Consider the following 22607-nt stretch of genomic DNA (forward strand, 5'->3'; position numbering starts at 1 on the left):
TGGGGGCAGAGCAGGGAGGGATTTTTCTCTTGTGAAAGGGTGCATAGCGATCAGTATCAGGGCTGGTGCCCTGATGTCTTAAAGTGCAGGGCTGAGCAGAGCAAGATGGAATTCTGCACTTTGTGCATACCATCTTAGAGCAGATACAGGATGCAGCACGTATCTGACACACCCATGCACTGCAATGTGCTCAAGGAACCCAGTGGGATCATTCATCATGGGCACAGAAGAAGCTGAAGAAAGGGGTTGTGTTTTGGCTAAGAGGGCCCGACATTAGGCAGTCATTCTGTTTCAACTTTCACTCAAACAGTTATTGACTGTGTTTTCTCTCGGAACACTACAAAAGGCCCTGAATTTTAGCCCAGAAAGTACAGCCTAAAGGCAAAAGGTCACCAGCTAGACACAACATCCCCATCCGGTCTTTTCCCTGCGCAGCTGCCTTCACGGAGGGGTTCTGTGGAGCATGCTGGGGGTGGGGGAGGGCAGGGGGCTCCCTCTGAGTGTTTGCAGAGAGCTTTAAGGGAAGATGGCGCCTTGTAAGGTGGTGACCCGGAGTCACTCAGATGATGAAATCCGAGAACTTTTCCAATGCTCTTTCGCACTGTCCCGAACATCTATCTACTAAATAAGAAGAAATCTTTTGCTAGCCTTGATACTGCAGTAATGTGATCTGCTCTGTCAAAATAGAGCACGGGGCAGTCACAGTCAGGAGATCTGTAAATACGAGAGGCCCGAGGTGGCTCAGCCTCAGACCCTGCAAAATGTGGCACAAGTCCACAGTTCCAAGGTAATAAATTTTTACAGATACGTTTTAAGATTTCACTAAAGCAAGAAACAAATATATATATTAATTTGTTTGGTTTGGGAGTGTTTTTTGTTTGTGTGTTTTGTTTTGCTTTGTGCCTTGTTTGGTAATCTTTAAAATAGAAGTGCCTCTCTTTTGTTTAATGAAATTTCGCCAACAGTTTGCCCATAATGTAGCATAAATCCTTTGGTTGACTTCTTTAAATATTAAAATGGACAAGATAATGGAAGTTTCTGAAACTGGCAATCACCATAAGCATAGTAAATAGTTTCTTAATGAATTCATTATTTTGTTCATAAGCTTTTTACTGTTTGTTTGGTACTTTCAGTATGGAATGATCTGTTAAGCGCTTAACTTCTCTTTCCTATCAGAGCTGCAGAGAGAATTGACAAAGCCAGACAGTCCCTGTTCTGTCTGGTTAGATAAACGATCTCAGGAAAGATGAATAAAACAAAATTAAAGAAGGGCTGGGATGTAGCTTGATGTTGCCTCTCTGATGGCACATTGAGGTCCCAGATTCATCCCCCAGCACCACAAATGAGGAAGTAAATAAGTAAGTGCATACTGACCATTTGTGAAGACAGTAAAAGGGTATGGCTGTTAAAAACAGCAAGAGGAATATGATCAAGAATGTCCACAACTACCCATATAAAAACTTTTTTTTTTTTTTTTTGCCAAACCAAACTGACAGAATAAATAGAAAACCCCAGAACTCATGTGCTATGCCTGTAAAATATTCAAATTTGTCCCTTCTGCAATTAGTCGGGGGAGGTTTCAGTCCAATCACAAGCGTAGTTCACAGGGGACAGCAAATGTCGCTTAGTTTCAGCGTCATTCCAAAACCAGATGAGAGGTCCAGAAAGAAAACAAAACAAAACAAAACAAAACAACATAGGATAACCCCACAAACTTAAAATTTTGAATTTCAAGTCAATAAATCTCTTGTGTTATGTGATTTTTGCAGCATTCTTTAGTCCCAATCTGCCAACACACTCTTCCTCTGCAAAAACCCTTTCAGTAAAATCCAGTGGTGTTTAACAAAAATATTATAATGGTCCAGAACATGTGTATTCCAGATATGTGTGTTAGAATGTTAAAAAAAAAATGTCATTCATCATGTTAAAGAAAAAAAAGTTATCCCATCAGGTTCAGAAAAGGCATTAGTGTAAAATACCCCTGCTAGACAAAAATCAAAGGATGTGCCACTATGCCTGGACCTAACTTTGTATGTTTGTAAAAAGTCATGTTTCCTTATTTAGTGTGTGTGTGTGTGTGTACACCATTTTCATGTACTGTCCAACACAAGGCCTCTTAGTAAAACGTAGCCAGCCCTGTCAAAGACCAGAAATGCAAATGAAGAACGCTGTGATAATGATGAGCTGGCGGTGTGGCTTGCTTACAATGAACGAGGCTCTGGATTTGATCTCCAGTAGCAGAAAAACAACAACAACAAAAACAAAAAAACCCAAACCAAACCAAAAACAAAACAACAACAACAACAACAAAAATAGGGCTAAAATCAACACACAGAAAGCCACACTGAAACACTACTGATTGTTTGAAATCAGAGGCCCTCCATACAAAACTCGAAACAACAGAAGCCAGCACAGTGTAGAGCCCAGTATGTTGCTACCCATTCAGCAAGGTGTGTTTTCTGAGTTGTTAGTGTCAGAGCCTGGGCACTGGCAGCCCTAACAAGCTAGGCTTGCCCACCTCCCCTCAGTATGCCAACTAAGAGGTGTAAAAATGATAAACACCAACAAGATTTCTTCAGTGTGGCCACACTGGGAAGAGAAACAAATAAAGAGGCCCAGTGACACTTCCACCCACATTTTCTGGGTACAGACATGGAAATCAGATTTAAATAAAGACCAAGGGATATGCATAACTAAGCAGTCCTGGTCAATGTGTGGTCTAGCCCATCACTGTCCTGGCTCCACTGTCTCCTGTGTAAGTGGTCTGACAAGTCTTCAGAACTGGGTGAAACCTGTTTCTGGGAGACAAGTTACCCTCTGGCTTTTAGCTTTTTCCCTTTCCCAGCATGAGATTCCTGGGGAAATTCCAATCTGTGTTCTTAAACGTCTGATAGCCAAAGGGAGGGGTACAAATGTCTTTAGAATATCTTTATTCCTTCTGGAATTTACAAGCCCTGTCTTCTGTTCTCTCAAATCAGGGTGAAAAGGAGAACCGACTTAACAGGAGCCTTTAAAATGGACCCTGTTTATCTGAAGCACAGTCATCAGGAATCCGGTGAGCAGGCTGTTCAGGGGTCCTTTCTTTCAGTGCTGCCCTGGCCACGCAGAAGAAGTTCATAGCGCCATCCTCAGACGGGCTCGGGGGAGGGAGGCTATGTGCTCCCTTAGCTTATACTCACAGCTCCTGCCACGCTGTGCTGAGTTGGGGGTGAGGGGTTGGATTTCTCTAGCAGAGGATTTCCCTCTCACCCCAGAAGCAGCAAGAGCCTGAGTTTCGGGTGGGAGTTAAGGCCAGGAGGAGTGCAGCCATCAACCTCAGTACAGGTTCAGGCGCGTCTCCCAAGAGAGAAAACACGTAGAATAGTGACTGTGCTGACGGCTTTCCTAAAAAAACTATTGCCACAACATCCATCAAAATTGTGAAGAAAAAAAAAAAAAAAAAAAAGGCAAAGGAAGCAAGCTGGATAGAGAGGGGGAATGAGGAGAAAATAGGAAGAAAACTTAGGTAGGGCTGTTTGTGCCGTGCACACTTCTTGCTTTTGGTGGTCGCCTGGTGTGCTGACGTGACAGTTAAGGAGGCTCAGTGTCTGCAGAGACTGACGAGGAGGAGGACCAGGCATTGAGCAGCAGTTTGAGGGCGCACAGACTTCTGCTAGGAGCCGTAGCAGGAAGCCTGCAGTAACTGGCGTGGCCTCTAATTTAGCCATGTGCTTCCCAGAGAGCATGGCCGAAAGCAGACACAATGAGGTGTTTGAGCCATGGTGACTGTGTAAGTCATCCGCTTGCTACAGTGAGATGCCTGAGGCAATTAACTCATGTTTCTAGAGGCTCAAGTCCAAGACAGGGTAGCCCCAGAGATTTGGGCCTTTGTTGAAGGAAGCACATCACGGTGGGAGCATGTAGCAAAACAAGTGCTCACATTGTGGCATATTTATTTCATAAATCAGAGGAGGGGAGGAAAGGGAAGAGAAGGGGAAAAGAAAAACTGGTGGGCTGTCATAATCCATTTTTGAATGCACGACTCCAGGGACCTAAAGAACATCCCAATGGGCCTCACTTTGTAAGGGTCCAAAGCATCTCCCAACAGCACCACTGCAGAGCTTCCCCTCCTCCCTCTCTTCTTCTTTATTTTGGGAAGGGGGGTTGAGGCAGGGTTCAGGGTTTCTCTTTGTGTAGCCTTCCTGGAACTTGGTTTATAGACTAGGCTAAGATCCGCCTGCCTCTCCCTCCCCCATGCTGGGATTAAAGCATGCACCACAGCGCCCAGCTGCCAAACACTTCTTTCCAGTCACTATCTACTGGAATTATAGCGGAGGCTTAAGGTACTGACTGAATTTTCCCTGGTACAGAAAGAGACAGGGGAGATTCTACCAGTGTCTCCTCATGGAACCCTGGTATACATCACAGCTGAATTCTTACAAAACATAAAGTACCACATTCCATGTGTCTATTATCCTTTGTAAGCCACAGCTGCCAGTACAAAATCCCAAGTCAGTGCAGGCTGGGGTCTGAGAGGCACCAAGAGAGCAAAAATCTAGTTTCCCTGACAAGAACTTCTCCACTTTGTAGCCAAGAATGGTGACCTCATACTTCTGATGGTCTTGCCTCTATTCTCCTAGTGTTGAGATTGCAGAAATGTGCCACCATGCCTAGTTTATGATTATGGGGATCAAATCTAGGCTTTTGTGTCTGCAAGGCAAGCACTCTACCAACTGAGCCTGTATCTGAGAATTTTTTTTTAAATATATAACAGAAAAAAATGCTGGCTTCTGCTGATGAAAGAGAGAAATAATTGCTCTCATTAAGTAGGTTTTTCAAATATAATCTGTATTAATAAAGATCTATTTTGAAAAGTAGAAAAGAATTAATGCTAAACTAGATTTCCTAATTCAATATTCCGAATGCAAATATTTCTGTATTAATTACTTTTCTGTTGCTACGATAAAATATCATGAGTAAAAGAATCTTAGAAAAGTGTTTATTTTGGCTTAAAGTACCAGAGGGACTATCTATTGTGTTGGAAAAGGCATGACAACAAGCAGGGTTAGACAAGAACAGGAAACTAGCTGGTCACATTTTCATCCACACACAGGAAGAGAGGGTGAGAGCAGGAAGTAGGGCGAGGCTATAAAAAGACCACCTCCCATGACAAAATTTCTGCAGCCAGACTCTGCCTCCCAAAGGTTCCATAACCTCCTCAAACAATATCACCAACTGGGGACCAAATGTTCAAATATATGAGCCCATGGGAGACATTTGTTATTTAAATCACAGTTGTCAATATATTGTACATCTCAGTTTTAAATATTGTCTGATTTTGTTGCTTTGATGTTCCATTTACAAGCCGTCTCCACCAAAATAAATTATAAAGTTTTAAAGATGTAGGAGGCCACAGTGTGTAAAACAACCAGAAACATAGGAGCTTGCTGGTGTAGGAGAGGAGTTGGCATTGTTTGTTTGCACTAAGTGATTGTACAAGGAGCCTATGTATTGAGGCCAGTCTTCCTTCATCCCCAATGAAACAGACTCATGAAGAAGCAGGTTTTCACTCCTGTTCTCCTCTATTTCTAGAATTGTTTGTATCTAAATCCTTCTCTTTAAAGTGTTCAGTTGTACCCTTCCACCATGTTTCCTGCACTGAGGAAATGTTCTAATTTTATGCTGTCCACATGGCAGCCACTAACCCACAGCAGGAAGATGACACTTGAAAGATGGCTCATCTGGCAGAACTACGTTTTCAATTTCCTTTAGTTTCATGCAACAACGTGATTAAAGTAGCTGAATGTGGCTAGCGGCACCCTATCAGATGGCTCAGGCATAGACACTCGAAGTGGGAGATGTCATCCATTCATTTTCACTTATGAGTCATGTAGTTATTACCAGGTACCTTGGGCCTTTGTGAGTCACTATCAGGTTATTTTTGACACTGTGCTGCTGCCATCAGGTTTGTTTAAGAGCTCCATTGCTGACAAAAAGCTCCAAAGAAAAGGTCAGAGTGTGGGATGGGAACTGAGGACCTTGTATAACTGTAAGCTCTGTCTCAGAGTTAATCAAAAGATAAGCTGAGACTAGGAGTTATGCGTATCCCCAATATTGCCACTTTTATCCTGGTTGAGAAAATACTTAGACTTCAGATGTCCTGAAAATAGAACTTGAACCCTCCTATGCAGTGCATGATGGGTATTAGGTTGCCCCAGCTGAAAAGACCATGCTGCAGTAGCTATGGCCTGAAAGCAGGGACCCATACAAGTTGCAGCATGCTTTGCCTGGCCTGTGTCTATGGAGGAGATTTCCAAGGTGGGCTGACACTCTAATGTGCCCAGTAGCAGGCAGGGCTGCAGCCAACCTCAGTGTTCTCCCCTAGTCTCTGTCCAGGACACTCTGGAAACTTTGTTTTGTGACTCCTCACCTGGCTTTCTTCCTCAGGCTGTCCTGGGATCTAGGGCTCTAAGCAACAGAGGACACCAGAGTGCAAAATAGTCTTTTCAAAACTAATGTGGGGTCACTGGGTCTAGGATGAGGAATTTGATAGAGCAGCTGCTTTGTGCCAGATGCCAACCAACGTCCTTGAACGTGGAGAGGAAAACTACCTCCCCCCACTTACTATTTGAATCATTCTTTGTATGACCCGCTCCATTAATAATTCAGCCTTCCAAGTGTGTCCTGGGCATCCTGCTCTCAGGGACTTCCCTTGAATCTGTTACCTTGAATGAGCCACAAAGAACGCATAACCCTAGCCAGTCAGTCCTTGGGTGCTTTCATGTCTGCCCCAGAAGTCATCATTTATAAGCCTGAAGGAAGAAAAGATACCCCTCTCTAACTGCCTCTCTTTGTCTTTCTCTTTCCTCCAGGCCTCATCACTGACTACAGGGTAAGTGAGTGGTTTTGTCCATTGTAATCCAAACTGACTTGCCAAGGGCTCCCTACTGTGCCGCTGCTGTTCCCCTGCCCACCCACCTCCTGAGCAGCAGTCCACAAGAGTCCACCTTCTAAATGTTCTCTAATAGACATATTAGGTAGCTTTGCAGTTAGCAGCTCTGCCAAGTCCATCAGAGATCTGAGCTTAGTAGGCACAGCCCCGACTGCCTTCTAAGACAAGTGGAAAGAGAGTTGACTTCAGCTCCTGCAAGGGTCATCTGCACAGCCCACGTGGCTCTCTTTCTGCCTTCCGATGTGTGCTCGGGGCAGAATCCTGGGGAGTGCTAAAGCATAGTCGGAGAAGAGCCAGCTTCTTGGACAGGAGACTGTTGTCTTGGCAGACTTTTTCTTGACTCGCTTTACTTCTTTCTCTCTCTCTCTTTTTTTATTCACCACAAATGTTTTCTGGATTTTGAAAACACCAGGTTGTCCCAGCTTTGCTCTGGAAAGGAATTTGGAACCGCAAGTAATGCTGGGAGGCTTCTTCCAAGAATAGAAGCCAAGCCGGCCGGGAACATGAAGGGGCCCACTGCATCTGCTGCCTCTCTGACTCAAGAAATGACCTGGCTTGCTTGCTGGGTGGGGAGGCGGGTGTGCCTGGTGAGCACAGGACACTATCAAAGCGTCTTGTCCGAAGTAGTGAGGCTAAATTCTTGGGGCAGTATGTCAGCCGCTGATAATAAGGGGTAGCAAGATTATCTCTCTTAGACATAAAGTACCCTTCCCTCTTCTGGTGGCAGCTGCAGCCTGGCAGGTGCAGGTTACCAGGGAATCTTAATTATAGCTCCCTCAGGACAGAGTTTCAGGGAAGCTTGCACCATAGGGAAAAGCCAGAACATGTGCAGATGCGGGTATGGCCAGGAAAATGATCCATTATCTCATTTAACTCTGTACACACAATCCCTATTTAGGCTCCAAGTTACCTTTTAAACAGCGTTACTTAAGGGATAATATGAGAATAATAGTAAAAGTAGTTTGAGGATAAGATCACTTACAGTCTCTTCATCCTGACATTGTGGTGGGCTTTGGATTTGTATTGCTTTTGTGGGGGTACAATCCCATACTCTTGAGGAAGAGCTCCTGATCTTTGCTAACCTGAGTCTAGAAGCAATTGTCAAGAGAGCTTCCATTATTTTAAAGTGAACTTGGCATGGGGTCAGATCCCCTCCCCACAATGGTATTTAAGCTGTGTAGAAGCAAAATTTAAAGAACAAAACCCCCAAATTTCCCACATCCTGTGGCCTCATTGTTCCATTTTGATTTTATGCCTACTGAATAATAATTCAGGAAAGCCAGAACCCTTCATAAAGAAATAGTTCAATAATAAGAAATTAAACTAGGCTGGGCATGGAGGCAGAGGCAGGCAGATCTTTATGAGTTCGAGCCCAGCCTGGTCTACAGAGTCCAGAACAGCCAGGCTTGTTACATGGAAAAACCCTGTCTCAACAAAACAAACTAGGGAGATATGATGGTGCACACCTTTAGTCCCAACACTCAGGAGGTAGGGGTAGAAGGATCTCTATGAGTCTGAGGCCAGCCTAGCCTACCAAGTGAGTCCATGCCAGCCAGGGCTACATAATGAGATTCTGTCTCAAACAAAAAGGAAGTATACCAGAAGCACATATGTACAGGAAAAACAGCATAAGCTTGGTGTTGTTCCTAATTTCGTTTATCCACAGGGGAGAAATTGTGATACTCAACTCAATTCAGGGAGGAAAAATTGTGTTTAAAAATAAGCTTTGTATCTGGGTGAGGTAACTCATACCTCTAATCCCAGCACCCAGGGAGGCAGAGGCAGAGTCAGGCAGATCACTGGTGAGTTTGAGGCCAGCCCGGTCTATAAAATGAGTCCAGTACAGTGAGAGCTACACAGAGAAACCCTGTCTAGAAAAACAAACAAACAAACAACAACAACAACAACAAAATACCCTCCCAATCTTTATTTTCTGCTGGTCCAGGTAGTGCACTCCTATAATACCAGCACTCAGGGAGGCAGAGGCTGGCTTGGTCTACCAGTCGAGTCCAGGACAGCCAAGGCTACACAGCGAAACCCTGTCTAAAGAAAACAAAACAACAACAAAACTATTTTCTGAGAAGCAGCACTGAGTTGGCGTTACTTCTTACTTGTAGGCAGACAGCAGTGGACTTTAGGGTGCTCTTCCTAACTATAGAACACCATCTCATACCCAGCAGGGAGAAGTGTGTTTGTTGCTTTCTCCACAGGATAGGAGCCGAGAAACTAGACAAGAAGGGCTCCCCTCCCCCAGCATGCCCTTTATAAGCACAAGCAAAGAATTTCAAAGAAAGCCAGGAAGTACTGCAAGGCCGTCCTCCCGACAGGCCTGTGTCTCATCGGTGTCCTTTCCTACGTGCTTTTATTGCATTTCCAACCATCATCCATCACCATCAAGAAGAATGTGAGGAGCCAGTGTGAACAGCCTGTCAGCTGACCGTCTGGGAAAGCTAGGAGAAGCAGAGGGAGGCTCCTTTGGTAAAAGGGTATTAGGGGTCACTCCGCAGAGGTCAATGAGACAAAGGCACTGATACTGTTTCAGAGTGCAGTGTCAGTGCATCCAGGCAGAGAAAGGCAGACACATAAGGGGTTCGGCACCCTCTCTCTCTGCCCGGATGACCTCCTGCCCCCATGGAAGCTGCCTGGGGCAGGACCACATCTTTCCTATTTCTTCCCGGAGTATCTCCTCTGGTGTGCGTTCAGCAGACATCTGCCGAGTGAAAATAGTAAACTTCAGTGCCTCTCAAGCAGGATTTCTCTGTCTTCATCAACACAGAATGTGAAGACAGCTTCTCCCTTTTCCTCTCCCCCACTCATACATCAAGTTCTTTGCCATTTGGGCTGGGAAGTGGGCATTCTATAGGAAACTGGCTGTTCCCAGAAGAAACTGTCCAACTGAGAAGTTGAAAAGGAGCCTGGTTGTTAACATGCTTCTCACTGACGCGTTCTTTATATTTTGTTTCAGCACTGGCAGATCCCACTAGGGCGGAGGTTTCGCTCTTTGAAAATGTGGTTTGTTTTTAGAATGTACGGAGTCAAGGGACTGCAGGCTTACATCCGCAAGGTGACCACCTTCTTTGTTTATCGGAGTAAAAATCTCAGAAGTGAGCCCGGCGCTGTGGCACATGCCTGTAGTCCCCCAGCACTCAGGGAGGCAGAGGCAGGCAGAGTGCTGTGATTTTGAGGCCAGCCTGGTCCACAAATCAAGTCCAGGACAGCCAAGGCTACACAGAGAAACCCTGTCTCAAAAGAAAAGAAAAAAAAAAAAAGGAAGAAAGAAAGAAAGAAAGAAAAGGCTATGTAGATCACTGTGATACGCATTCAACTACTTTGAGGAAGCACCGATCAGCTCCAAGCCCTACTACCCTACTTTTTTTTTTTTTAAACAGCTGGGGAAGCTGAGGCCTGAATATGAGCCAGGACTTGTCTACTCGTTTAGTCAGATGCAGAGCCCACTGACTTCAGCTGAGTCCTTTCTAAGCCACAGCACCATCTTGATGAGGCAAGCAAGCCTGTGGTTTCCAGCCTGTGGTGGCGACAGCTTTCCCCTTAAGTCCTGGTACCCGCTGCATCACCAGATGTGCAGCCAAAGGCAGGGGCTGAAAGGCTCGGGCCGCCCTTCTAGGACAAAGATGCAGAGTAAGACATTTGTTTGCAGAGGACCTGTCACATGCTACAAACTGGCATCTGTCCAGGTCACAGAACTGCTGTAAGGAAACTTATGTGAACATCAGGCGTTGTGGGAAGCTACACAAAGGAAAGACCTAGAAACTGAGAGTGTGTGTAGATTTCTAAGATAGTCCCTGATCCAATTGCAAAAGGGTTAAGGAGGGTGAGTCAACTTGGTGTAATAAGAAAGAAAGTCGGAGTGATTTATCAGTCAGAGTTGATGGCGACTTTCAGTTCAGGACAGCTCTCTGTGATTAGGCTATGGAAGGTTAAAGACACAGCACAGATCTTTCTGGAAAGGCCCCAATCCTTTCTTAACAGGAGACTGTAGGAATGGTCAAAGCTGCTGTTGTTCCTAGGTTTGAGCTAATCGACGATCACTTTAGTCCTGAGTCTTTGGTGCCCTCTGGTGGGATGACCAGGGAAAGACAATTGCTTCAGTGGCGTTTCCCAGCAAGCTTTGTGTAGGCCCCTCTTAAGCATGGACCCTGTGGCAGCGAGTGCTGGGTGCCAGGAGGTTTCAATTAGCTAAGTGTGTGCTTGGACAGTGACCGAGTGTGTACTCCACAGATCATATGTGGTTTTAATCAGCTTTTGAATTCTATAAACATCTAGAGATTAAATAATGTGTTCAATGCGATCACATAGCTTTCTTTCTTTCTTTTTAAATAATTTTATTATTTTGGAGATTAGGGTCTCACTATGTAGCCTTGGTTCACCTGGGGCTCAGTATGTAGCTCAGATTGGCCTCAGACTCACAGAGGTCTGCTTGCCTCAGTCTCCCAGGTGCTGGGATTAAAGGCGTGCAACATAACACCAGAGGGCACGAACGTGGCAGGCAGAGATGACTCCAATTTATCAGTTGGAGTCAGGCTGGGACCACTGCCCCTACCTACTGCAGAAGTGACGCTCTTGTGTTAGGCAGCTGAGCCAGGAAACGAGCATAAGGCCTTGGGATGGACACTTGTCTTCCCTGAGCCTCAGTTTCCTATCTGCAAATTAGTAAAGCCGGATCACAATACTTTAAGCTATTCCGAGGAGGTCAAGGTAACTTTTCTTTCTTCTAGAATCTTCGACTACTTCTTTACAATGTTTGTTATAAAATTATAAGAGAAAGAAGGGTTAAAACATTGCTACATGGACAGAGGAAAAATGAATGTTCTTTTTTCTTTGTTTGTTTTTGTTTTTTGAGACAGGGTTTCTCTGTGTAATAGTCTTGACTGTCCTGCATTTGCTTTGTAGACTAGGCTGGGTTTGAATTCATAAAGCACTGCCTGCCTCTGCCTCCCACGTGCTGGGAGCAAAGGTGTGTACCACAATGCCTGGCTCTTTTCTTTCTTTCTTTTTTTAAACTGGAATCCATGTGGCATAGGGCAGATGAGTTTCCTCCTCCAGTGTGGGAAATGCTGGTGAGGAGACAGACACTGCTCAGAGCATGTGAGTGGATAATAGATGTGCAATGGTGCAGGGTGGCCGGGTTAGACTTAAGTTGTGATGAAAAAGATAGCAAGTCTCCCTTCCGTTTCCCCAGCATGTGAAGCTGTCCCATGAGTTTGAGTCTCTGGTACGCCAGGACCCTCGCTTTGAGATCTGCACGGAAGTCATTCTTGGGTTGGTCTGCTTCCGGCTAAAGGTATGTAATGCCAATTTCAGCCATCTTTGTTTTCCTTGAATGAGATAAGGTATTATTCATGTCATCCACATACAAAGTTGTATACCAGTTGCCAAGGGCTACAGAACATGACCTGTGGTGCTTAGGAGGCGGTGCTGGCTGGCTGACTGGCCCAGTAGACTCTCCTCCATGGACTTGCTGCCCAGTTTCCTCAGATATGATTGGATGCTTTCCTCTTGACCCAAGGCCAAGAGTCCATCCAATACCCCTGGAACTGTAATCCTCTGCTGAGTTGTCGGTGGCCTCAGTAACCAGGTCACCTGTGGACACACAGCATCAGCACATCTGGGAACTGGTTAGATAAATAAACCCCACTGTGCCGGTCATCTGGCTATATATACCTCGGCAAGATTCCTGCACTAGAGGGGGCACCTGGGCTCTGGGCTCGCTTTGTGAGGGAAGCCTGCCCAGATCGGCAAGGGAGTAAGCTATCTTTGCAGAGACTTACACAACCATGTTACTCAAAAGGCCCCTGCTCATCACTGCCTTATAAATGAAACCAGATGCTCTGGCCATTTCGAAGATGGCTTTTAATAGGCCAACAGTTTTATGTTTTGTTTTCTTCCTCCTCGCCTTCCTCTTCTCCTTTTTTTACAGTACTGGGATGGAACCCAGAGCTTCACACATGCTGGACAAAATCAACACTATCCCCAGACCCCAGACCCTGCCTCCTTTTTCTTTTCTCCCCTTTTAAAAAATAAGAGACAAGGGCATTAAGATGTTACCCAGGCTGACCTGAAACTTGCAGTCCTCCCAAGTAGCTGGGTCTGCAGATGTATGTCATTACATTTGACTGGAAGTTTCTGAATCAGTTCTAAAGGTGTTGCCAGGAGGCCTCCTTGTCCAAGCCTAGACAGCAATCATGAGAAGGAGCAACCTGGGGTACGTCATTTTCATGGTGCTACACCTCCACCTCTCATCTCCTTCTCTTAGATCCTTACAGCTTTGAGCATGGGAAATTCTAGGAACAGCAAGCACTGACCCAAAAGCCATAGAGGAGCCCCATGCTTTCTGCAAGCATAAAATGTAGTGTCTGGGGGAGATATGTAGAATAACCAAATAAGTGGGGCCACGTGTAGCCTGTGTTGGATGCCTCATGCATACATGTCTCTGGAGTTTGGTCTGTGGACCATGGAATGTGCTAGGTCTACCAACAATGCTGTTGGCATTGTGTTGACTTCTCTGTCCCCTAGTAGGTATTTGTTTTCATTGTTGTAGGATGTTGCTGTGGGATATTTTCAGTTTTGCTTTTTTAAAAAATTTTGATAGTTTTATTGAGATGTAATTCATTTTGGCCGTTGGCTTGTCCATTTGAGTGTTTTTTGCTATAGCTATAGGGCGATGAGGCCATTACCCATAATATAATTTTGGGACATGTTTGTCTTCTTCAAAGACCTCTTGCCTTTTATGGTTGTCTGCTTTACTCTTGACACAATGTTGTCAAGGCTTAGACTATTGGTGGCTTTGTATAATTTAAGATTATACCATATATACTTTGCCTCAGTTTCTGCTCCTTCTCACATGCCTGGTAGTGTGCACAGCCCTCACACACAGAACCCTCTGTACTCTTCAGCTAAGAAGCCTTTTCTTCTGTGAACCTTTGTTCTCTCCTTCCCACATTTATGCCTTTTATCTTAAGGAAGCACATGGTCAAACACTAGTGCTTGATTTTTTTGCCTGTATAACTATACAGTGTGATTCCCCCCCTTGTCCTCCTTGTCTTCTCCAACCTCACTTTTCAATCTTTTCCACCCTTGACGGCTTCAACAAGCAGATGTTGTGGCTGTTCATGTAGCCCAGGCTACCCTCAAGCTGGGTATATAACCTAAGACTCTTGAAAGGATTTTCTCATCTTCATCTCTCAGGAGGTGAGGTCACAGGTGTTCACCACTCTGCTGGCTTCAAGTAGCATCCCCTATACAAAATTTGTTTTTGTGGCACTGGGGATTAAAACCAGGGTGTCACAGGTGCGAGGCAACTGCTCTACTACTAAGTGCTGTTTCTGGTCCTGTGGCCTTTTATTGGACGTAAAGTGTGGCACATTACAATGGCATAGTTGCTCCTTTCTCCTTCTCCCTGGCCAGACTCCTTTACTCTTACCTGTCTTACGTTTGCCTTTTTCATTACTGCATCTCTGATAATTTCTGTTTGCTTTCTGGTTCTAGTTCACGGAGATCCTTTCTAACCCAAATCAATCAAAAATGGTACACGACTTTTCCCTAAGTTTTGTTTTTTGTGTTATCTGAATTTCAAATGTGTCCTCTCATACTGAGTCTTTGTTTGTTTGTTTTTTAAATAAAGTTCATCCTCTTAGTACTGTATCTCATGTCTCCGTCTTCCAAACATGGCATTTACACCATCCTGTAGTTCCTTCACTGTATGTGTATTTAAGATTTTCTTAGGTGTCACACTCAGAGCCATGTGTATCTGTCCCAGGCTAAGCGCAGGCCTCAGTATCCAGCAGGTATTCAGCTGCCATGGTCTAGGCAGAGGGGCCATTTCCCTTCCCATGCATCCTCCTACCTCTTTAAATGGTCTTATGACTAGGGAGTGATGCCTGAAACCAGCCCCCTTCTATGTTTTGCTTGACTGATAGTCTTAGAAGATGGGAAGCCACTTCATGACAGTTTATACAGAGGAGTGAGGGAATAAGCAGAGAACAGCTACCAGCCTGTGTATTTGGGGCCCAGCTGGAAAGTGTAGGCTTCTGTGTGTTGCTTGATAAGGCCCTCTTATCTCTGGTCAGTCCCTGGGAGTGGAGCGCACTGGCCTCTCTGTCCCCAATTAGTTGACTATTCTCTTTTTTAGAGAGCCTGTACAGAGATCAACCATGTTCCTGCACTTACAAAAGTCCTTTCCAGATTCTCACAACAGCTTCACTGTGTTGTTCCACTGTCTCTGTTGTTGAGACCTCCTGTGCGCTCTAATGTTTCTAAAGCTGTTCTACTGTCCCAGAGACCCTGTCACATTGTCCATACTCATCTATTTGTTGACAGTGCCTCCCTGGAGGCATCATCTTTCTTAAATAAACTTGGAGGATAGGAAGGTCAACTTCTGATAATACAGATGGTGAAGAAGTGCTATCACAGGGAGAAGTGATCTTATACATTTTTTAAGCCTTGTTAGTTATTTCATCAAACTTTCTAACATAAAGTTGTTTACCATCTCTGGGTGTTACCAGACTTTGTGTTATATGGTGGATATTCTTTTTAATCCCTCCAAGGGCTCCAACCAGCTGAATGAAACCCTCTTACAAAGAATAAACAGTGCCAAAAAAATCCACTTGGTTCCCTGTTGTCTCCGAGACAAGTTTGTGCTGCGCTTTGCTGTGTGTGCTCGCACTGTGGACTCTGCCCACGTGCAGCTGGCCTGGGAGCACATCAGAGAGTTGGCAAGTGGTGTGCTAAAAGCGGAGAAGGAGTGAAAGCAGAGCTGCTTCAGGTAAGCTGTGCCAGGAACATCCTGTCTTCCCCCGCGTGTCAGGATTCCAGCTCAATCCCAGCGTGGCCACTCAGTGCTATGGGGCTGGGCTCCACTGTAAAGTGGAAAACTGAAGCATATTCAGTCAGGAGAAGCACAAAGAATACTATGTGTAGTGATTCCACAGACAAATTTGTAGTAATTTCTGTGGGAATAAACATTAATAATGTGTAGATCTTGCTCTATACTTTTCAGATTTCCCCAAACAGTACGGACCAAAGCAACTATCAGAATAAGATTTAGGTACATTAAAACAATAAATGAGACTGTCATGTGACTATCAGGCAAGAACAAAACTGTGATGGTAAGGAAGGGCAGGCTTCCAGGCGTCTTACACAGAGGAGAGCTTTGCAGACAGCACAGCTACAGTGATAAAATTTATCATTAGAGATGTCAGATTGGCAACATGAACTCTTCAGCTGAAACTACTTATTGTATCGTTTCACTGCAGAAACAGCATATTCCTTCTCTGCAGTCAATTTAGGACTACACAAAATTCTTATTTTTTATTATTTTATTTTCATTTCTGTGGTGCTGGGAATGGAACAAGGGTCTGGGGCCTTCTACGTAGATGAGCTACAATGCCAGCCCTCTTTATTTTCTAACTTAGCCCCTAAGTTCATGCTATTTTTTTTTCTCCCTATAGAGATTAAAAGTTAAAAAGAAGTACACCGAAAACTGGAATGAGACAAAAATAACCACCACCTTGTGTTCATGAAATCATGCTTCTATGTGGCCTTGTGTGTGTCTCCAAACTTAATCAGAAACCTATGATTGACTTTTGGGTGACTTATCAATGAAGAAGTATTTTCTGTATTATCGAGGGAGAAATATTTTTTGTGTGGAAAGCTAATGTCAGTGGCTCTAGCTTTTGTTCTTTATGTGGCTGTGATTTTTGTTAATAAAATGTCTTTGTGCTTATAAAGCCATTGGTGGCAGGACAGGCTTATAGAAATATTATCCAGGGCAATCTTTGGTCTTAACTTCAGATTGTATCTATGGTTGTCTTCTGTGTGGCTAAATGCTTAATAAACAATCAGTGTGCAATATTAACTGTATTGAGTGAGCATCTTGTTTTACAATGTATCATACTCATTCTTGTGAACTTGACTAACCCTTTCAAACATTTAGTCATCATGTGTATAATGAAAGCTTGGTGTATGTCAATCATTGTTCAGATGCATTAACAACACTCAAGTTCTGCTTAGATTTCATGAGTTCAGCTTTTAGGTATGTACTCAAATAATCTCATTATTATATGATATCATTCTGATTTTAGAGAAAAAAATTTTTTAGATTGATTTTTCAGTGTGTGTGTGTGTGTGTGTGTGTGTGTGTGTGTGTGTGTGTGTAGTGCACAAAGTGGCCGGGAGAGAGCATCAAATACCCTAGAGCTAGAGTTATACGTAGTTGTAGCCCACCTAATTGTGGGTGCTACAGCTCAAACTCAGATTTTTTTTTTTTTTTAAATTCAAGACAGGGTTTCTTTGTGTAACAGATCCCTGGCTGACCTGGACTCTGTTTGTAGACCAGGCTGACCTCACACTCACAGAGATCTGCCTGCCTCTGCCTCCTGAGTGCTGGGATTAAAGGCGTGAACCATCAAACCCCAGCAAGGGCAGTATGCACTCATAGCTACTTAGCCTTCTCCTCAGAACCAATATGCGTGTTTTTACTTTAAGATTAATTACTGTCCTTCAGAGACTTTAAAAATGTCAGTGGCATTAAGATGGGGTCCTTATGTTATTAGAGATGTGGCAATTTACACTGACTATCCACTTGACAGGATCTGGAATCATCTAGGAGGCATGCCTCTGTGTATGTCTTGCAGGGAAGTTCTACATAAGGTTGCTTACAGCCACTCCCCTGAGGGATTATTTTGATTGTGTTGCTTGAGGTGGTGAGACCCACCACCAAAGGATCCTAGACTGCACAAAAAAGGAGAACGCTAGCTGAGCACCACATTCCAGACGGTGATTGTTACATGGTCGGCTCCTTTATCCTGGGTTGCTCTTCCATGATGAACGATATCCTCTAACTGTGATGCCAAACACACCTGTTTTCCCGTAGGTTGCCTCTGTCAGGTTATTTTATCACAGCAACATGACAAAGTAAGACAGCAGGTATATTTTGAATTTCAGATGCCTCTGACCTTTGTGCAAATGTAATGATGTGATCTGTTCTTTGGGAATATTGGCACATATGAATATTCTCCGTCTGACTTGGTCAGGACATTTGTTCATAAATGAAACAGATTTGTCATTTGTCCTGATGTGGAAGCAAGGGAAAGTATACTGAGGCCACCAAAACGATTTGTGATAGGACCCCTAGGGTATGAAACATTCAAATTACTGAATTGAGGTTGATGTGCCTGCATTTTACAATGATTGTTTTCACTCCTCAGTGTGCCCTTGTGAATGCCGAAAGGCTTGGAGACGACAAACTACTGCTGATGATATGGTCGCCCTCTTTTTCTGCACAAAGACTTCCATGTAGCATGATCTTTAAAATAATTCTGGCAGTAACGGTTGGGACCCGAGCATGAGGCAAGGGGGTCGGTGGCTTGTGGCATAGGACATGTTGCATGAATGGGAGGCGGGAGCTATATGAAAGGCTGGAGTATTTCTTTCTAAAACTGAATCCTTAGGGAATAGTGTCTAAGACCTCAGCTTTACGTTCAGACACAGAAAGGGTACAATCTTGTCTACCATGGCTCATTTTTAGCTTACCCACTGTCTTACTGGAGTTTCTACCGCTATGATAAAACAGCATGACCAAAGCAAGTTAATGAGGAAAGGAGCTGAGTTGGCTCGCACTTCCATGTCACAGCCTGTCACTGAAAGAAACTCAAGGCAGGGACTGATAAAGACAGCATGGAGAAATATTGCTTACTGCTTTGCTCTGTTTGCTCTCCTACAGTAATGAGGCCCACTAGCCTAGGGGTGGCACTGCTGGCAGTGACCTTGATCTTCCCATAGCAATCTTCAATCAAGAAAATGTCCCACAGGTCAATCTGGTGAGAGCATTTTTTCAGTTGAGGTTTCCTCTTCCCAATCTTGCCTGTGTCAAGTTGATACCAGCACACCCATCTACTGGCCTTTCTTCAACATGGTGCTCAGACACCAAAACCCTCAGCCCTAGAAACAGGAAGAAGCACTTCCTCCCAGTTAACTACATCATACGCCAGCACTTACTCGATGCCAGGTGCTGTTATCCATATTTAAAAATACCAACTTAATACTCATTTTACAATTCCATGAGATAAGCTGCATTACTGCCTCCCTTTTATAGATGCAAAGACTGAGGCACCGGGAGATTTGCTGACACATGTCAGTATCGCAGAGATAACTGGTACCTGAGCTAGGCATGCTGTCCAGGTAGTTGGGCTCTAGAGCCCACCTTCTCTCCTAGTAAACTGTGTGGTCACTTGTGCCATGGACTCCCCAGGACCAACCTTGTGCTGGTTAGTTTGTTGTCAAGCTGTCATAAAAGAGAGTCCTCTGGGAGGAGGAAACCTCAATTGAGAAAATGCCTCCCTCAGATTGCCTGTATGCAAGTGTGTGCTTCATATTCTAAATTAATGATAGATGTAAGAGGGTCCAGGCAGCTGGGTGGGATCACGATGGTACAGGTGGCCCTAGTTGTATAAACAAAACAAAACAAAACCAAACCTGAGTAAGACACGAAAGTAAGCCAGTGAGCAGTGTTCCTCCATCCCTCTGCTTCACTTCCTGCCTCCATTTTCTTGCTTTGAGTTCCTGACTAAACTTTCCGTGATGGTAGACTGCTGTAAGATGAAAAAACTCTTTCCTCCCCACGTTGCTTCTGATTATGGTAATTATCACAACAGTAAGCAAATTAGGAGAAAGTTTTTTAAGGTTAGGTGGCAGTGAGGACATTTGGTGCTTTCGGGACAAGCCCCATTTTTATCTGCCTGGGTAAACCTTGCCTCTGATCTCAACTATATGCTATCAACATAGAATTCAGTATGTCAAAGCCAGACATGGTGGCACACACTTTTAATCCCAAGTGGATCTCTCAGTTCAAGGCCACGCTGGTCTACAAAGCAAGTTCCAGGACAGTTGGGGCTACACAGAGAAACTGTTTTTGAAAAATCAAAAACAGACAAAAAAGAATTAGGAATGCCTGGATTAGGACTATTCCGTGGGCCACGAGTAGCACCTTTATTTAAATCTGTGCCCAATGTAGATCTGTATCATAGTAGATAGAGCACACTGACCTCTGGTGGCACTGGCACTAGATGCTGCCTGTATGACCTCATGTTTTTGCTGATCAGAGGCACTTCTTCTTAGTGTTGAGAAAAGCCCTAGACTTATCTGGACACAACAGAAAGCCAACACAAAACTTATCCTGGAACATCTCTTGTCAAGAATGTAGCAAAGAGCAGCCTTCCAGGAACCAGAGACCCAAGTCAGGCCGAACACATAGCAGACAGCATACAGAAAAGCCCAAGATAGGACAGGGAGATGTCACTAGCTGGCAGCTCATCATCTTGAGGGCAACAAGAAAAAGGGATACAGAACAAGACCCCAAAGGAAGGCAGGACTGAACTCTTAACTAGGAAATCCAGTTGACCGTATACTGGAAAATGGTCTTACTGATATTCTACTCAGAAAGTCTACCAAGGAAACATGGTGCTTACCTGATAGCATTTTGGCCTAAGGATTGCTTTATTATTTATTGTTTTTTTAAAAATAAATTATATAAATTTCCAAATATTAATAGTTTTACTATCTTGGTATCAAAATCTGTTTCCTGAGTACCTCTCAATGTGTGCCATAACATACTGTGGTATAAAGTAATGGGGAAAATAATAGATTAAATTGCTTGCATAAACTGGTAATATTTGGAAAGACCATTTTAAAGAAACTGGTGTGGTTTCCAAAAGCAGGCATGCAGTAAATAGTCACAGCAAGAATTATGGTATGCCCCCACAGCCAGCTCAAACTGGAAGCAGAAGGATCCACAAATAGACTGTTTTTTCCTAAACACAGCAAATTCACAGCAGCCAGAGCACAAACTACCTTAGCTTAAGTCCCTCTGCTCTAATCTCACAAGAAAAGTGACCTGAAGTAAGCCAATAGCAACCTGTCAGCTCCTTTCCAATAGTCTCAGCTCCCTGCTTTACAAAGCATACTTTTCTGCTTCTGCCCAGTACAGCTCCCATTCTATTTTATAGAGTGGAGATTTCCCCATTCATGAATATAAAAGCTGATTAGAACTTTGTCAGACTGTTTAATGATTTTTTTTAATTAGAACTTTCTAAATGTGTGTTCATGTTAGACTGCTATAAGCTGTACATCCAAGGAATGCCTGCATACATCTCCAATCTTCATGGGGCCTCTTTCACCAAGGCAGATTGGAAGTGGACACATGTGACACTCAGCAGAAATCCAACCTACTCAGGGAATATCAAAGAGCCACATTTAACTTCGTCCCATCCTCTGCCCCTTTAGCTCTAAAACAATCTACTTCTCACACTGCCTAAAAATAAAACATATTTTAAAAATACTTATTATTGTGTGTTTGTGTATGATGGGTGGAAAAGACACACGTGCCAAAAAGACAACTGTGTGGAGTCCTTTCACTTTTTCCTGGGTTCTAGAAATCAAACTAAGGTCCCAGGCTTGCACAGTAAGCACCTTTACCTGAGACATCTTGCTAGCCCCTAAACATATTTTTCCTGGCAAAAGATGCATATTATTTGGGATCATTTTACTTTTCTGCTCAAAACAAATTAGCCAACTGAACTGTAGACAGGCATTGTTTGAGCTTATGTTTATAAACTCACAGAATCATAAACAAGAAGAGCCCTTCCACCAAGGATACTGGTTCTGTCTGTTTCGGTGGCAGTTTCTTCTTTGCAGTTCCAACACCTTCCACCCACGAGAAAAAGAGTCTACCAAGCAGTTTGTGTTGTCAGTCAGCAAGTTTACAACTTGCATTGCCTGAGCCCTAAACTCTTCCACACTATATACTGGGTTGTAATTCTAACAAAAGCAATTTTCAGACGCCAGGGAATCATGTTGCCTTTTGCAGGGTTCCTGGCAGATACAAGAATTTAAAAAATCAGACCCAGTAGGAAACTGAAAGGCAATTTTGAGTTTAGGGGAAAAAGAAGACAAGCGACATCTCAGCAGCATCTGGGAGGAGGGGAATGGAGGAGAGGAGGAGAAGAGAGGGCCTTGCTTTTGGAGTTAAAGGTCAGAAAAGCAGGCAGGCTCAACAATGCAGTCCTGTGAATGGCTGCATGGGGTAAGGAGGGTCTTCAGACTGAGTGAAAATGCCCAGAACCTTAGGGCAAGCAGGGTTAAGATTTCTGGTCAGTGTCTGAAGGAGACAGAATGAAGGAAAGAAAAGTAAGTTTTCCCAGTGGAAACAGGCAGTCTTAGCAATGAGGGTTGCAGACAAAGAAACCAAAAAAAAAAAAAAAAAAAAAAAAGCAAAGTTCCCCCCCCCCTACTCTCTGACAATCAGCTCCCGCCTGCTTGGAGCCTGACCCAGTGGCTTGTTATGCCCTATACAAACAATTAAGAACCTAACCCTTAGTGACCTCTCTCCCTAAATTGCAAGAAGTCTTAGCGGGTAATAGGCAGATGGGAGGTGGGGCCCAAAACTGTTTATGAGGGGGAAGGTCCGTCGGTGACTCCCAAGCTTGTATCTGTTTAGCTACATACGGATTAGTAACAAAAATAAGCTTTTTTTAGTTCTTAATGGATCCCTGATAGCTACTGCTTTAATAATCTTGCTATGACGCCTAAGGCTGGCTGTGGCCCTTAGCAAATCTTCCTGAATTCGAGACTTATTCCTATTTGATAGCTGCTGATGAACTGG

The 22607-nt window shown here is 44.0% G+C and overlaps 1 protein-coding gene across 6 annotated transcripts in view; it reads left to right on the forward strand.

Annotated features, from left to right (window-relative positions):
• Ddc (dopa decarboxylase) overlaps positions 1–16805 on the forward strand; it is an 83289-nt gene extending 66484 nt beyond the window's left edge. For 5 of the 6 annotated variants that reach the window (XM_055623853.1, XM_055623858.1, XM_055623854.1 and 2 more), the window contains 6 exons: positions 2979–3055; positions 6852–6871; positions 9897–9995; positions 12132–12233; positions 15496–15713; positions 16399–16805. In XM_055623853.1, the coding sequence (XP_055479828.1) occupies positions 2979–3055; positions 6852–6871; positions 9897–9995; positions 12132–12233; positions 15496–15696 (499 nt within the window). In that variant the 3' untranslated portion in view covers positions 15697–15713; positions 16399–16805. The remainder of the gene's footprint in view (positions 1–2978; positions 3056–6851; positions 6872–9896; positions 9996–12131; positions 12234–15495; positions 15714–16398) is intronic. The other variant, XM_055623856.1, reaches the window with a different exon arrangement.
• Positions 16806–22607: the final 5802 nt, after the last annotated feature.

The sequence above is a fragment of the Psammomys obesus genome, unplaced genomic scaffold, assembly GCF_907164565.1.
Source record: "Psammomys obesus unplaced genomic scaffold, mPsaObe1.curated_primary_1811, whole genome shotgun sequence".
Taxonomy (NCBI): Eukaryota; Metazoa; Chordata; class Mammalia; order Rodentia; family Muridae; genus Psammomys; species Psammomys obesus.